The sequence below is a fragment of the Saccopteryx bilineata genome, chromosome 2 (genome assembly GCF_036850765.1).
Source record: "Saccopteryx bilineata isolate mSacBil1 chromosome 2, mSacBil1_pri_phased_curated, whole genome shotgun sequence".
NCBI classification, from domain to species: domain Eukaryota; kingdom Metazoa; phylum Chordata; class Mammalia; order Chiroptera; family Emballonuridae; genus Saccopteryx; species Saccopteryx bilineata.
This window is the reverse complement of record NC_089491.1, coordinates 248,994,545-249,008,756: the sequence shown is the minus strand read 5'-3', so window position 1 is coordinate 249,008,756 and position 14,212 is coordinate 248,994,545. Positions and strand designations below refer to the sequence as shown.

Here is a 14,212-nt window from a genome sequence, read left to right as displayed (position 1 = left end):
AGCACTGAGCACACCACCTGGCCCCCAGTAATCTTGGAGTAAACGGCAGTCATGATAATGGCACCCATTTCATAGGTAAATTCCTGACAGGTGAAGGCAAATGAATGGCAGTAAATGCTTCCACTAGTGAGAAAGAGAACAAATCACTTTTGGTGACAATAACAGAATAGGCTTTATGGAAAAAGAGGTAACTTGAGTCAAAAGTTGAAAAACTGGTAGGCATGTGAACACAGCAGGGCCAAGAGCAGCAAGATAGACACGAGGGTCAGAGGAAAACAGCAAAGACAGGGCAGTGAAGGTCTGAAGAGCAAGGAGGAACGGGTCATTTTCAGAGCAAGGAAACAATGTGGGAAAGAGGTGTTTTGGTCTATGTCTATGAGTCAGTTTCATTGCAGAGATCAGGATGGATGAACAGAAGGAGGGGGAGATGAGCTGGCCGCCTCCCCAACCCACTTCACAGGCTGTTCTAGTAGCCTAGGCTCGTGATGGTGGCAGTGAAAAGGCAAAGAGATAATAATACCAAGAGCTGACATTTATCAAGAGCTTTCACATGTACAATCTCAACTACCTACACAACTGGAGACATTTGATGAATGAGGAAATTGTGGCACACAGCTACAGTCCTGCCCACTGAGCTGGTTGTAATGGTCAGGAGGGGAGAACAGAAATGCCAACAAAGGGGCGATGTCTACTCCTCCCTGCTCCAACCTTCTGTCCTCCCGATTTCACTTTTATTTTTCCCCTCTCTTCCCTTGACCTGACAAACTTTTGTGAGATCCTCCAAACATGGAAAAGCACGTCCTTGTCCTTAAGATATTCCTAGTAAGGGCAAGGGACAGACGAAGAAGCATTTCTCAGTCTTCCAGGGAAAACTGGTCAGACTACACATATTTCAAACATTAGAGGATATAAAATACCCATTCCATTTGACCCTCCAATTCTACCTCTCTGAATCTATGCTGAGGAAAGCATCAGATGCTCAGAGGTATATAGCTATTAAGGTGATTAACATAGCATTTATCAGCAGAAAAACCAGAAACTACCTAATAGACAAGCTAGGGACTGATTAGGTAAATCAAAGTTTTGCTATATGATGGGATACTAGACAGTCATTAAAGACGAAATGCAGAGGAATGTTTATGGCATGGTTAATGTACTGCTACATAAAAAAACAGGTCACCTGGGCCCTGGCCAGTTGGCTCAGCGGTAGAGCATCGGCCTGGCGTGCAGGGGACCCGGGTTCGATTCCCGGCCAGGGCACATAGGAAAAGCGCTCATTTGCTTCTCCACCTTCCCCCTCCTTCCTCTCTGTCTCTCTCTTCCCTTCCCACAGCCAAGGCTCCATTGGAGCAAAGATTGCCCGGGCGCTGGGGATGGCTCCTTGGCCTCTGCCCCAGGCGCTACAGTGGCTCTGGTCACGGCAGAGCGACGCCCCGGAGGGGCAGAGCATCGCCCCCTGGTGGGCAGAGCATCGCCCCTGGTGGGCGTGCCGGGTGGATCCCAGTCGGGAGCATGCAGGAGTCTGTCTGTCTCTCCCCGTTTCCAGCTTCAGAAAAATACTAAAAACAAACAAACAAAAAAAAAACAACAGGTCACCTGGGTGGGCAATTTGAGTCCATCTGGAGTGGGGGAAGGTGATGAACACTGAGTTCAGTCAACTCCAGGACATGGGCATATGGGGTTTTCATTTCTCACCTTGTGTGTGCACTGATCCATAGCATATTTTCTTTTGCAGGAAGAAAAGTTTATTTAAAAAATAAATCCTCCCAGAGCCTGAGCCAGAGCCAGAGCCTGAGCCCAGAACTGTAGTTGAGGCCTTGTGCGATGAGGAAAAACAAGTGAACAAGCTATATGATGGTAGCCTAAGTACTGTGTTCATCACTAAGTAACCCATTACTGGAATGTGGAATTCAGCTGACCTAACAAATAGCCCACTAACTCTCTCTATTCTGATCAAACTTCTTTTTTTTTTCCAAGAAATATTTTATTTATTTATTTTTTTACAGAGACATAGTCAGAGAGAGAGATAGACAGGGACAGACAGACAGGAATGGAGAGAGATGGAAACATCAAGCATCAGTTTTTCGTAGCGACATCTTAGTTGTTCATTGATTGCTTTCTCATCTGTGCCTTGGTGAGCTTTCAGCAGACTGAGTAACCCCCTGCACAAGCCAGTGACCTTGAGTCCAAGCTGGTGAGCTTTGTTCAAACCAGATGAGCCCACGCTCAAACTGGCGACCTCGGGATCTCGAACCTGGGTCCTCTGCATTCCAGTCTGATGCTCTATCCACTGCGCTACTACCTGGTCAGGCTGACCAACCTCTTTTAACAAGGTGCTCCCACCATCAATCCAAAATAAATAGGTCAAGATAACTACTAAAATAAATAAGTAAAAGGAATCCCCAAATTTCACTTTCAAAGGGAGTTAAATACTGTCGTGATCTAAGGTGACAATGAGGTCCAAAGAATTACCTATAGCCATGGTCCTTGTAATCTTTAGTAGCTGAGTACACAACAGAGCTAGCCTTCACGCTGATCTGCTGGAAGAGATTCCACACTTCCTGATAAATGTATTGCTGGAAGAGAGCAAGGGACACCATTACTACTCCACAACTACTCTGTGAAAGCCCCTCTTTGGAAAACAGAAAAGGCCCCTCTATTGTCATTCAGAGGGAGAGTTCCTGGAATCATGGACCATATGGCCTAAAGACCATCCAGGGCATCCATTCCTAAAGCTTCAAGCAAACTTCAAATTAAAAGCTAAAAAGGAAACAGCTTCAATTTAAATCCTATTATTAGCATCAGTAAGAAATTAGTCTAAACTTCCTTTAACCCCAGCACTCACACAACCATTATACTATTCTCTTCTTTTAAAAAACACCTCACTATTTAGTGTTAAGAAAGTTGTAAGCATTTAGCTGATATGCAGGGTAAACTTAATCTGTATTTTTTACATTCCTAATAGTGAAAGGAATTTAAAGAAGTTTGCTCAGGGTTAGTGGGTAACATGGCTGAGGCCTTCCTTACATTTCCAGTGATAACAAGGCAGCCTAGCTGGTCGATGATAAGCACATCAAGGGGAGAGGGAGGCTGGCAGAATTTCTGCTGCAGGATCTGCAGAATTGGCTCCATGACCTTTGGGGTGTCCCTGAGGGCCACTGCGATGTGCCCCAAGGCTCGAATGGTGTGGTCAGGAATCAAGTGCGCATCCCTATGGGAGGGAAGAACAGAGCATCCTGGAAACAGTTCTCTGACACGCAACAGTGCAGTAAGACCCAGAAGCTGGACCTGCACCTGGACCTGGACCTGAGCGTCATCACACCTTAACCACCAGCAAAAACACAAAGTCCTGGGTACCAGGCGGGAAAACAGAGATGTTTCTCTACTTCCAAATAGTGGTCCAGAATAGACATTACAAGATGGGTTCCTCCTGAAATCATGGGACAAACAATGCTCAATCCCCATTGTTACCAAAGAAGCTCAGAAGTACACAATGCAAGCTGCCCCCTTGAGCCTGAAGACAGCAACTGGTTGCCCCTCTGGGATGGGACGTACTTGTCGCTCTCCTGGGAGATGTAGAGTCGGTTGGACAGGCTGGCCAGGAAGGCCTCCACAATCACTGCATCCACTGTCAAGCCAGCTTTCAGGCACCTGAGCAGCAAAAAAACCCATAAAGTATTAGGCATCATAACCACCAGATGAATGTTTGTATTTTCTTTTAATTTCTCTTTTCTCAGATTTGCAAAGTTTAAAGAACTGCTCTGAACATTTTCCTCCAGAAACCTGAATGAAAGTCATTACATAGAATAAATTCAAAGAACTGCTGCAGATTTTGCCCACTTGATAAATATCTCAGTTGGAAACAGTAACTTCATTATTTTGCCCAGGACAGTTTCCTTCATAATGTCATTTTCACCTTAATTCCAATTCAAAATTTCCTATACTGTTCCTTAACAAAAGTCATTGTAGTCCCTCCTTTCCCTCCTTCCCTCCTTTCCCTCCCTCACTCCTTTCCCTTCTTTCCCTCCTATCCCCCCTTCCCTCCTTTCCCTCCTTCCCTCTTATCCCCTCTTCCCTCCTATCCCCCCTTCCCTCCTTTCCCCCCTTCTCTCCTTTCCCTCTTATCCCCCCTTCCCTCCTTTCCCCCCTTCCCTCCTATCCCCCCTTCCCTCCTTTCCTCCTTTCCCTACCTTGCTCCTTTCCCTCCCTCCTTGAAAAGAAAAAAAAAAGTCATTGTAGCTGATTCAAAAGACAAATGAGGCCCTGGCTGGTTGGCTCAGTGGTAGAGTGTTGGCCTGGTATGTGGATGTCCTGGGTTCAATTCCCAGCCACGGCACAGAAGCACCCTTCTGCTTCTCCACTTTCCCCCTCTCTCCTTTCTCTCTCTCTCTTTTCCCCTTCCGCAACCAAGGCTCCATTGGAGCAAAGCTGGCCCGGATGCTGAGGATGGCTCCATGGCCTCCGCATCAGGGGCTAGAATGGCTCCCGTTGCCCTGTTGCAACAAAGCAATGCCCCAGTCGGGCAGAGCACTGCCCCCTAGTGGGCATGCCGGGTGGATCCTGGTCGGGCACATGCGGGAGTCTGTCTCTGCCTCCCTGCTTCTCACTTCAGAAAAATACAAAAAAAAAAAAAAAAAAAAGACAGATGGTCTCGAGATGGCTGAGAGAATATTAAAATTATACAGCAAGGTTTCAAGAGCACTGAGACATGCTTATGTCCTAGAGAAAAGGAGAAATTTTAAAAGCCCCTAAGGACATAACATCTTATCAGGTGCTTTCTACTTAGGAATCTGCTTGACCAGCCTCAGAGGTAGAGGGAAAAGGGAGTCTCATGGGGGTTGGGAGAAGCTAAGTTACTGTCTTGAATTGGCTTCTAAGAGCCAGGAGCCAGAATTCAGAGAGGGGGAGATATCACAAATATCAGAATAGATTTGGTTCCCAAGTTTGGAGAGCAAGAGTTCACATAGAGGTCTGGGCAGCAAGGGACACTCGATCACATAAAAGACACTTGTAATTTATATTAAAAATTACACAGAAAAAAATAAAGCAGACAAATGTTACTCTGCATGATGGGTTAATGGATAATTCTTTTCCTTCTATTTTCTAAAAAGGCAGGAAACAATTTTTTTTTAAAAACTGCAATAATGCCTCCTTTAGATCAAGTGTAGGTTTAGAATAATCAGAAAAAAGCTTAATAGAATTATAAACATTTCTTATTTTATAAGAATTTATTTTGTCTGAATAGCCCTTTCCTTCCTCCCCAGTCACCTGTCCCTTTGGCCCAGGCTCGCACCTACAGATGTTGTCAATGGCAATGTCCCGGAGCTGCTCATACATGGAGGGCTGGCTCTTCTTTCCTGACATGACGCTCAGGGTTGACTCGGAATGCTCGTTGGTGACACTGATTTTTATATCATTACCAGCAACTGAAGGTAAAAATTCAAATATGTACCTGGTTAAGTCTCACTTTTCATCCTTGTGTCTGTAATTCAAAACCAAATAATATGCTAATCATTTTTTACTTATACTAGCAATCACTCTAAAAAGATTTGACCAAACATTTCAGAACAAAAGTATCTAAGAACAGGAAGGATGAAACAAATATGGTTCAATAAAAAGGAAGAACATTTGGGTTACAAAGATGACGAGTGCACATGACAAGGGAAAGCAAAGGAGGGAAAGGCCTGGCACCCCAAGGGGGTCTGGTAGGGAAAGCCACAAGAAAAGGGAGGAAGAGGAGGAATGAGCCCACATACAGAGAAGACTGCATAGCCCAGCCACAAGTTCTCAGTCACAGAACCATGCTGGACTCACACACATTCATGTGGTACTTTTCTTGGTGCTTCAAGGGCAGATGGGGGCCAGGGGTTGGAGGCTGGAAACATGGCTTCAGGTACAGCCATCAGGTTACCTGTGTGGTACTGACTGTGACACTTATAGAGCTTCACCAGCACGGGAGACGGAACAACCAGGAAGTCCCGGAGAGACGGCATCACTGAGTGCACCACCACTGGGAACCTCTCACACAGGCGGCCCAGACCCTGCAACACACCATTGACCTATTATGCAACCTGGGGAAAGGCTGGCTGAGCAGTGAGATGCTCAACCTTCAAATACCCAAGTATGACCAGAAACTTCCAAGATCAAAGCTCCTAGGAGCCACCTGACCACGGAGCACAAAGACAGGAAAGAGAGATGGTCTTGATTTTCTTCTACCTAAAAGGGAGATGTATTAAGTGAGTCCATTTATTTTTGAAGCAAATGAGAGGAGAAAAGCATCCAAAATATGATTTCTAAACAACGGCAGACACAGAGTCACAGGTTTGCAACAGGTTAAGAGTCTCGGCAGAACAGAGCTGGCACCGCAGACATCAGGAGATTTCCTCTCATGAGGCATCTGGCAAACATCTGCAGCCCTTCACCTCTGTGCCTGAGAATGGCCTGGCTGGCAGAAAGGAGGAGCCAACTGCTCCTGAACCCCACTCATAGAAATCCCAGCACCCTGGCAGCAGCAGCAGCCCCCACTCTGTAGTGAACTATGTTCACAGCAGGCTCTAGTTTAAGTTCCTAAAGACAACAGCTCAGATTCTGCTGCTGATGTGCCAACCACAGCCTGAATGGTGCTACAAGAGGATGTTGATGGGATCTCAACCTTTCCAGAGTCTGTGTGACTGACCTGCAGACAGCAGATAAGCAAAGGCAAATGAGCAATGATGACTTTACTGGATGTCTTGGACTGTAGCTTCTCAGACAGCTTGATGCAAAGATTTTCTGCACCTAAATTAAAAAATCAGGAGAGGGTACAAATGATTAGCAAAGGTCAAAATTTACAAAATACTTATTCACCAATAAACCACATAATTTCATTCAACCCCAGAGACACACTTTTACACAGGATTTATTAATATTGAGATGTTACACAAGAAAGTGTTAGGAGGCTGGTATTCTTAACTGAAAAGCTTATCTTTGCATCTTTTCTGCTGTTGTAAAAACACCATCCTGCATGGTGTGTGACTGTTTTCTCTTCTCTGCTGGCCCTGAGCCCCCTTGTCCTTATCCCCACAGTGTTCTGTGAATGGCAGCCATCCAAAAGTCTGCTGTATGCCCTAGACAAGCACTAGAGTTTCCACTTCTCACATAAAAGCCCTAAGAACCAGCAGGAAATAGTGGAGAGAACACACAGGCCCTGTGGCCTTGGCCATCACCATCCTCCCAAGTCCGGACACTAGACACTCAGGGCATGGCAGGAGCTGACGCTCACCCTGCTCATCCTTTACAGCCCACACCATGAGGTCCACACAGGCAGCGTTTGCCTGGCAGCGCAATTTGAGGGGGCTCAGCTCACTGTGGATCCGGTCTGCATCATGAAGAATTTTCTGAAGCTCCCCTTGGCTTGTGTTGAATTGCTCCAGCACAAAATCATGGATCTCTTTCACAAAGGTGGTTGGGAGGTCTGTAGGAAAGAGAGCAGGCACTGCAGCTGGAAACAAAACTGTACCAAAATGCAGGCAGTGGCTGTGAACTTCTAGAGTCTTTCCCTCTCTAACAAAAACCCAAGAAGAACATGTCTGCTGCTGGCTGCTATGGTTCCAAGAATGTCCTCTAGGAAGACCTTGGATAAGCTGTGCCTAGCTGTTTTCTACACATGTGCCACTTGGCACTCAGAACAAACGATCATTTCCCAGAGAGGTGAGAACCATGCTTTGTTTTAAACAGTCAAGATACTAAAACCTAAATATATGAAACACATAAATTGGGACTTATCATACTAGAACTGGTACAATTAATATAAGGAAATATATACTTTACTGATACACATATCTATTTTATATTTAGTACTGTCTTCCAGTTTTATGGAGAAATGTAGTTGATACAAATTGCTATATAAGCCTGACCAGGCGGTGGCGCAGTAAATAGAGAGTCGGACTGGGATGCCGAGGACCCAGATTTGAGACCCCGAGGTCGCCAGCTTGAGCACAGGCTCATCTGGTTTAAGCAAAAGCTCACCAGCTTGGACCCAAGGTCACTGGCTCGAGCAAGGGGTTACTCAGTATGCTGAAGGCCCACGGTCAAGGCACAGATGAGAAGGCAATCAATGAACAACTAAGGTGTCGCAATGCGCAATGAAAAACTAATGATTGATGCTTCTCATCTCTCCGTTCCTGTCTGTCTGTCTCTGTCTATCCCTCTCTCTGACTCTGTTTCTGTAAAAAAAAAACAACAACAAAAAACAACAAATCGCTGTATAAGTTTAAGGTGTATAGCATAATGATTGTACAGCTGAAGGTTACACCAGGAAGTGTTAGGAGGCTGGCTTTCTTAACTGAAAGCTTATCTTTGCATCTTTTCTGCTATTGGGAAAACACCATACTGCATGGTATGTGACAGCTTTCTCTTCTCTGCTGGCCCAGAGCCCCCTTGTCCTCATCACCACAATGAACAATAATTTAAAGTATGCTAGTTATTAGATAAGGACAAAAACTGGTTGTAGTCTAAAAAAGGGAATTCCTTGCCTAGAGGGTTAAATATTCAAAGCACCCAGAATTTGTAGCCTTATCAAACTCTCATCCTTGGGGCCTGGAAAACCAATGTGGGCAGAAGTCAGACCAGTCAAGGAAGTTGGAAATACACAGCTTATATGGAAAGGGAGGCCACCAGACTCAGCCTCCACCTTCCATGAACCCTTAGAGTGTTCAATAATATAAGGAAAGAGCACAGAAAAAATGTTATAAAATGCACAAAAGAGACACTGGAATGAAATGCTAAGTTTATGCTATATTATTGTATTAAGATATTACCTCTGGCCCTGGCCGGTTGGCTCAATGGTAGAGCGTCGGCCTGGCGTGCAGGAGTCCCAGGTTCAATTCCCAGCCAGGGCACACAGGCGAAGCGCCCATTTGCTTCTCCCCCCCCTCCTCCCCTCCTCCCTCTCTGTCTCTCTCTTCCCCTCCCGCAGCCAAGGCTCCATTGGAGCAAAGTTGGCCCAGGCGCTGAGGATGGCTCTATGGCCTCTGCCTCAGGCGCTAGTATGGCTCTGGTTGCAACAGAGCGACGCCCCAGATGGGCGGAGCATCGCCCCCTGGTGGGCATGCCGGGTGGATCCCGGTCGGGTGCATGCAGGAGTCTGTCTGATTGCCTCCCCGTTTCCAACTTCAGAAAAATACAAAAAAAGATATTACCTGTGATTTATTACAAGTACCTCATTTTCTTTATTTTTCATACTTTAAAAAAATATCTAGCCTGACCAGGCGGTGGCGCAGTGGATAGAGCATCAGACTGGGATGCGGAAGACCCAGGTTTGAGACCCTGAGGTTGCCAGTTTGAGTGCGGGCTCATCTGGCTTGAGCAAAAAGCTCACCAGCATGGACCCAAGGTCGCTGGCTCGAGCAAGGGGCTACTCGGTCTGCTGAAGGCCCGCGGTCAAGGCACATATGAGAAAGCAATCAATGAACAACTAAGGTGTTGCAATGCGCAATGAAAAACTAATGATTGATGCTTCTCATCTCTCCGTTCCTGTCTGTCTGTCCCTGTCTATCCCTCACTCTGACTCTCTCTCTGTCTCTGTAAAAAAAAAAAAAAAAAAATCTAAATTAGCTATGGCCTGGTAGCTCAGTTGGTTAGAGAGTCATCCCAATATGTCAAAGTTACGGGTTTGAACCCTGGTCAGGGCACATATAAGAATCAACCAATGAATGTATAAATAAGTAGAATAACAAACCAATGTTTCTCTCTCTCCTTTCCCCTCTCTCTAAAATCAACAATTTGTGTGTGTGTGTGTGTGTGTGTGTGTGTGTGACAGAGACAGATAGGGACAGACAGATAGGAAGGGAGACAGATGAGAACAATCAATTCTTCGTTGCAGCACCTTAGTTGTTCATTGATTGCTTTCTCATATGTGCCTTGACTGGGGAGCTACAGCAGAGCAAGTGACCCCTTGCTCAAGCCAGCGACCTTGGGTTCAAGCTGGTGAGCTGTGCTCAAACTAGATGAGCCTGCGTTCAAGCCAGCAACCTCAGGGTTTTGAACCTGGGTCCTCTGTGTCCCAGCCCAACGCTCTATCCACTGCGCCACTGCCTGGTCAGGCTAAAATCGAGAAATACATTTTAAAAACATAAATGTCTAAAGTAGTTGTGTTAAACTGTATGCATGAATAGGACAATATAACCTGTCCATGTCAGAAAAATAACTGAGGAGATAAATTAAAGTAGTTGTGTTAAGCCTGACCAGGTGGTGGCGCAGTGGATAGAGCGTCGGACTGGGATGCGGAAGGACCCAGGTTCGAGACCCCGAGGTCGCCAGCTTGAGCGCGGGCTCATCTGGCTTGAGCAAAGAGCTCACCAGCTTGGACCCAAGGTCGCTGGCTCCAGCAGGGGGTTACTCAGTCTGCTGAAGGCCCGCGGTGAAGGCACATGTGAGAAAGCAATCAATGAACAACTAAGAAGTCGCAACGCGCAACGAGAAACTGATGATTGATGCTTCTCATCTCTCTCCGTTCTTGTCTGTCTGTCCCTGTCTATCTCTGCCTCTGTTAAAAAAAAAAAAAAAAAAAAAAAAAAAAATATATATATATATATATATATATATATATATATATATAAAAATAAATAAAAAGTAGTTGTGTTAAACTGTATGCATGAATAGGACAATATAACCTGTCCATGTCAGAAAAATAACTGAGGAAATAAACTCACCAAAGAAGTCAGCATTACCTGACCAGGTGGTGGCACAATGGATAGTGTCAACTGGGATGCTGAGATCCCAGGTTCAAAACCCTTAGGTCACCGGTTTGAGTGTGGGTTCATCCAGCTTGAGCACAGGCTCACCAGCTCAAGCACGGTATAGCTGGCTTGAGTGTGGGATCATAGACATGACTCCATGGTCTCTGGTTTGAGCCCAAAAGTTGCTGGTTTGAAGTCTCAAGTTGCTGGCTTAGGCCCAAGGTCACTGGCTTGAGCAAGGGGTCACTGACTTGGCTCAAGCCCCCCAGTCAAGGTACATATGAGAAAGCAATAAATGAACAATTAAAGTGCCACAACTACGAGTTGATACTTCTCATTTCTCTTCCTTCCTGTCTATCTCTGTCTCTCTCCCTATCACTAAAAAATAAAATAAAATGAAATGAAAAAATAAATAAAAAAAAGTCATTGATGGCAGCACCAGAGGCATAAAATCATGAACAGATTTTTTAAATTTGCTTTTTCTCCACAATTTCAGTGACACTACTATGTCTTGCCTGTGTTTCTAAGTGCCCCCAGCAGAAAGGAAGCACAAACCTGAGGCAGTAGCCCTGAACCCAGTCTCACCACATTCACACATGTGCAAAGTCCTCACCTGTCATACAGTACAGAGTATCACGCAGCATCTTGAACATGGCGACATAGAGGGGGTCACTGAACGTAGTGTAGTAGAGATCAATGCTGGGGTTGGCCTGTGGAGGAGGCAGAAGCACATGATCCAGCACAGAAACCCTCTTCTGGGCTTTCACCTGTCTGTGGAGGCCCGGTTAAGTAATCCTTACATACGTGACTTAGCATTATAAATGGAGTAACCGTTTACCATGATTCACCACTTGAAGCACTTTAGTTACTCTCTTCGCCCTCTTAAGCAACAGGCAGAGGAAAATAGGAGGTTCACACAGTTCAAAGATGCCTGCAGGGAGCAGCCACTTGTACCCTTCACCTTCACTTGCTGAGAGCTCACTATCTTTGAAGTCAGGGAGACATAGTAAGTAGAGGAGGACAGGGACAGCCAACAAACCACTGGCCCATGGGATTCAACCCTGTCTACCACCACATGGGCATCAAACACTGCAGCCAGGGAAACTTGATATTCAGCTTGTTTTGTAATTAAAACTCATTTTAAAATGTTTTTTAGCAATCTAACCTAAAATGTAGCACTCTTTTTCTTCCAGGGGAAAAAAAAATTCATACAAGGTCTAATGTGATGAATAAGATACTGTTCTAATGAAAAAATATGGCTTATCAGAATTCTTGACACATGCAAAAGTGCTCTGCAAATACAGGTTGGGGGGCTGAGGAGGAAGAGGAAGCAAATCAGCACTGGGCCAGAGCTCAGTTGGAGGAAAGGGGCCTATGTGTATGAGGCTGGTGTTGGGTGCAAGAGTCACATGGAAGGCAAGAGAATTGCATGGAGGACAGGAGAGTGATACTGGATTTCAAGTGGGCACTGATAATGGGAGCTATGGTAACAAAATGCCATCAATGAGCACTGGCTAACTGCTTTACAGACATCACCTCACACAGTCCTCAAAACATTCTTATGGAAAAAAAACCCAAAAACAAAAATCCTTATGAGATAGGGATGAAGAGATGAGATTTGTTGGTTAAGGTGATCCAGGGGCCTGACTCTGGAGCTAGGAAGAAGTCACTTCAAGCAAGGAGCAGAGGAAGGTAGACCAGATAGCGCAGCCTGGCTCCACCACTAACTAGCTATGAACTAAGTTCCTTAACCTTGCAAGCCGCAGTTTTCCCTATCTGTAAATGGGAATTGGTATGGAATTCAATGAGTACGTCAAGTCCTATCCCAGTGTCTGGCACATAAGCATGCAATAATTACTAGCGATCATTAACAATGAGTATTATATTTTGTAATACAGGTCATGGTTTCACCCCTCTTTTTTAAAATTGAGTTTTAGAGAGAGCAGATGAAAGAGAGGGAGAGAGAGAAAGAGGGAGGAGAAACAAGACACATCAAGTCATAGTAGTTGCTTCCTGTATGTTCCTTGACCGGGTAAGCCTAGAATTTCAGCTTTATCCACTGCACCACCACAGGCCAGGCGGTTTCGCTTTTAAGCAATAAAACCATTTCTTAAAACAAACATTTATACAAATTAAAAATTGCAAACATGCCTGACCTGTGGTGGCGCAGTGGATAAAGCGTCGACCTGGAACCCTGAGGTCACCGGTTTGAAACCCTGGACTTGCCTGGTCAAGGCACATATGGGAGTTGATGCTTCCTGCTCCTCCTCTGTTCTCTCTCTCTCTCTCTCTCTCTCTCTCTCCTCTCTCTAATAATAAAAATGAATAAATTAAAAAAATGTGTAATCTCATTAAAAATTGCAAACATTTATACAAAGTCCAAATTACAAAACAAAACTGCTCTGGTTCAATGGGGAGGAGGGCCCCAGAGTCCCAAATTCCCAGCCTTCCCTCTACTCATAAAAGAAGCCCTAAAAGGGATACCGCACTGAGCTCCAATTTCCCCCTCATTACACTGATTGCACTTTTCATTACGGATGGCCTGCAGCCCAACAAGTGGCCTGGAGTTCTGACTACCTAGCCCAGCTGATGGCCCTGGTCCTCCTGGTCTGCCCTGAATTACCGATGACCAAATGGGAACAAAGGTAAACAAGAGGCCTCTGAGACCACAAGCAGTGAGAGAGCTAATGCTCAGGCCGATGGGCAGGACATAACTTATAAAAAGTTCAAAGACAAAGTAGGAAGGGCCAGACTGAACCTTGGAGAGTAATAAGAACCGATGCAGAGCATCAGCACACCTGGCACATAAATCGAATGTCTTCAGACACCTTGCTGGGAGCACGTGCAGGGCAGGAGATGACACACTCTGCAGCACAGAGAAGCCCTTGGGGGCTCCTTCCCCCTTCAGAGCTGAGCCCCAGTGGTACCGGGCACAGTGTCTCACAATCAGGTAAGAGAAAGAATACCAGGCATAATGAGGAATGTGGGTCCAGCATATGCCCATGGCAAGGATCAGGCTGGCAAATGGCAATTGCTCTGGATTCCAACACTCAAAAGAGGACTGACCCAAATGTTCCCTGAAGTTTTGAGACCTCTCAACACTAACACTTAATATTTTTATAAATACTCCAGTAGGCATTCATTCCAAATACATTAAAGACAAAAACTCTCTGGGTACACACCCCTCACATATGAAAGGCACAGCCTTTTGTGTGCTTAAAAAAAGTATGAGGGGTGTGTACTGAGCTCAGAGAAGCAGCTTTGAAAGCACCAAAGGAGTAAAGAACATAAAGAGCTTCAGAGTCAGAGAACCCAGGGCATTCCTAGCTCCCACGGTGACTATGTAACAAGGGCACAGTAATTAGTCCCTTAAACCTCTATCTTTCATGTGTAAAACAGATACTGACCACTGCTCAAAGGCACTATGCAGTATATTTAAAAGAGCCCGGAACAGAGTAAGCTTCCAAGTGGCAAGTACATTGTCATTGTTGAAA

At 45.4% G+C, this 14,212-nt stretch overlaps 1 protein-coding gene across 1 annotated transcript in view; it reads right to left on the bottom strand.

The window, feature by feature from the left end:
• PI4KA (phosphatidylinositol 4-kinase alpha) overlaps positions 1-14,212 on the bottom strand; it is a 130,424-nt gene that overhangs the window by 75,816 nt on the left and 40,396 nt on the right. Inside the window, exons 10-17 of the mRNA XM_066259944.1 lie at positions 11,332-11,428; positions 7,262-7,453; positions 6,677-6,777; positions 5,912-6,041; positions 5,294-5,426; positions 3,556-3,651; positions 3,028-3,211; positions 2,473-2,576 (exon numbers count right to left, since the gene is read on the bottom strand). Of these exons, the coding sequence (XP_066116041.1) occupies positions 2,473-2,576; positions 3,028-3,211; positions 3,556-3,651; positions 5,294-5,426; positions 5,912-6,041; positions 6,677-6,777; positions 7,262-7,453; positions 11,332-11,428 (1,037 nt within the window). The remainder of the gene's footprint in view (positions 1-2,472; positions 2,577-3,027; positions 3,212-3,555; positions 3,652-5,293; positions 5,427-5,911; positions 6,042-6,676; positions 6,778-7,261; positions 7,454-11,331; positions 11,429-14,212) is intronic.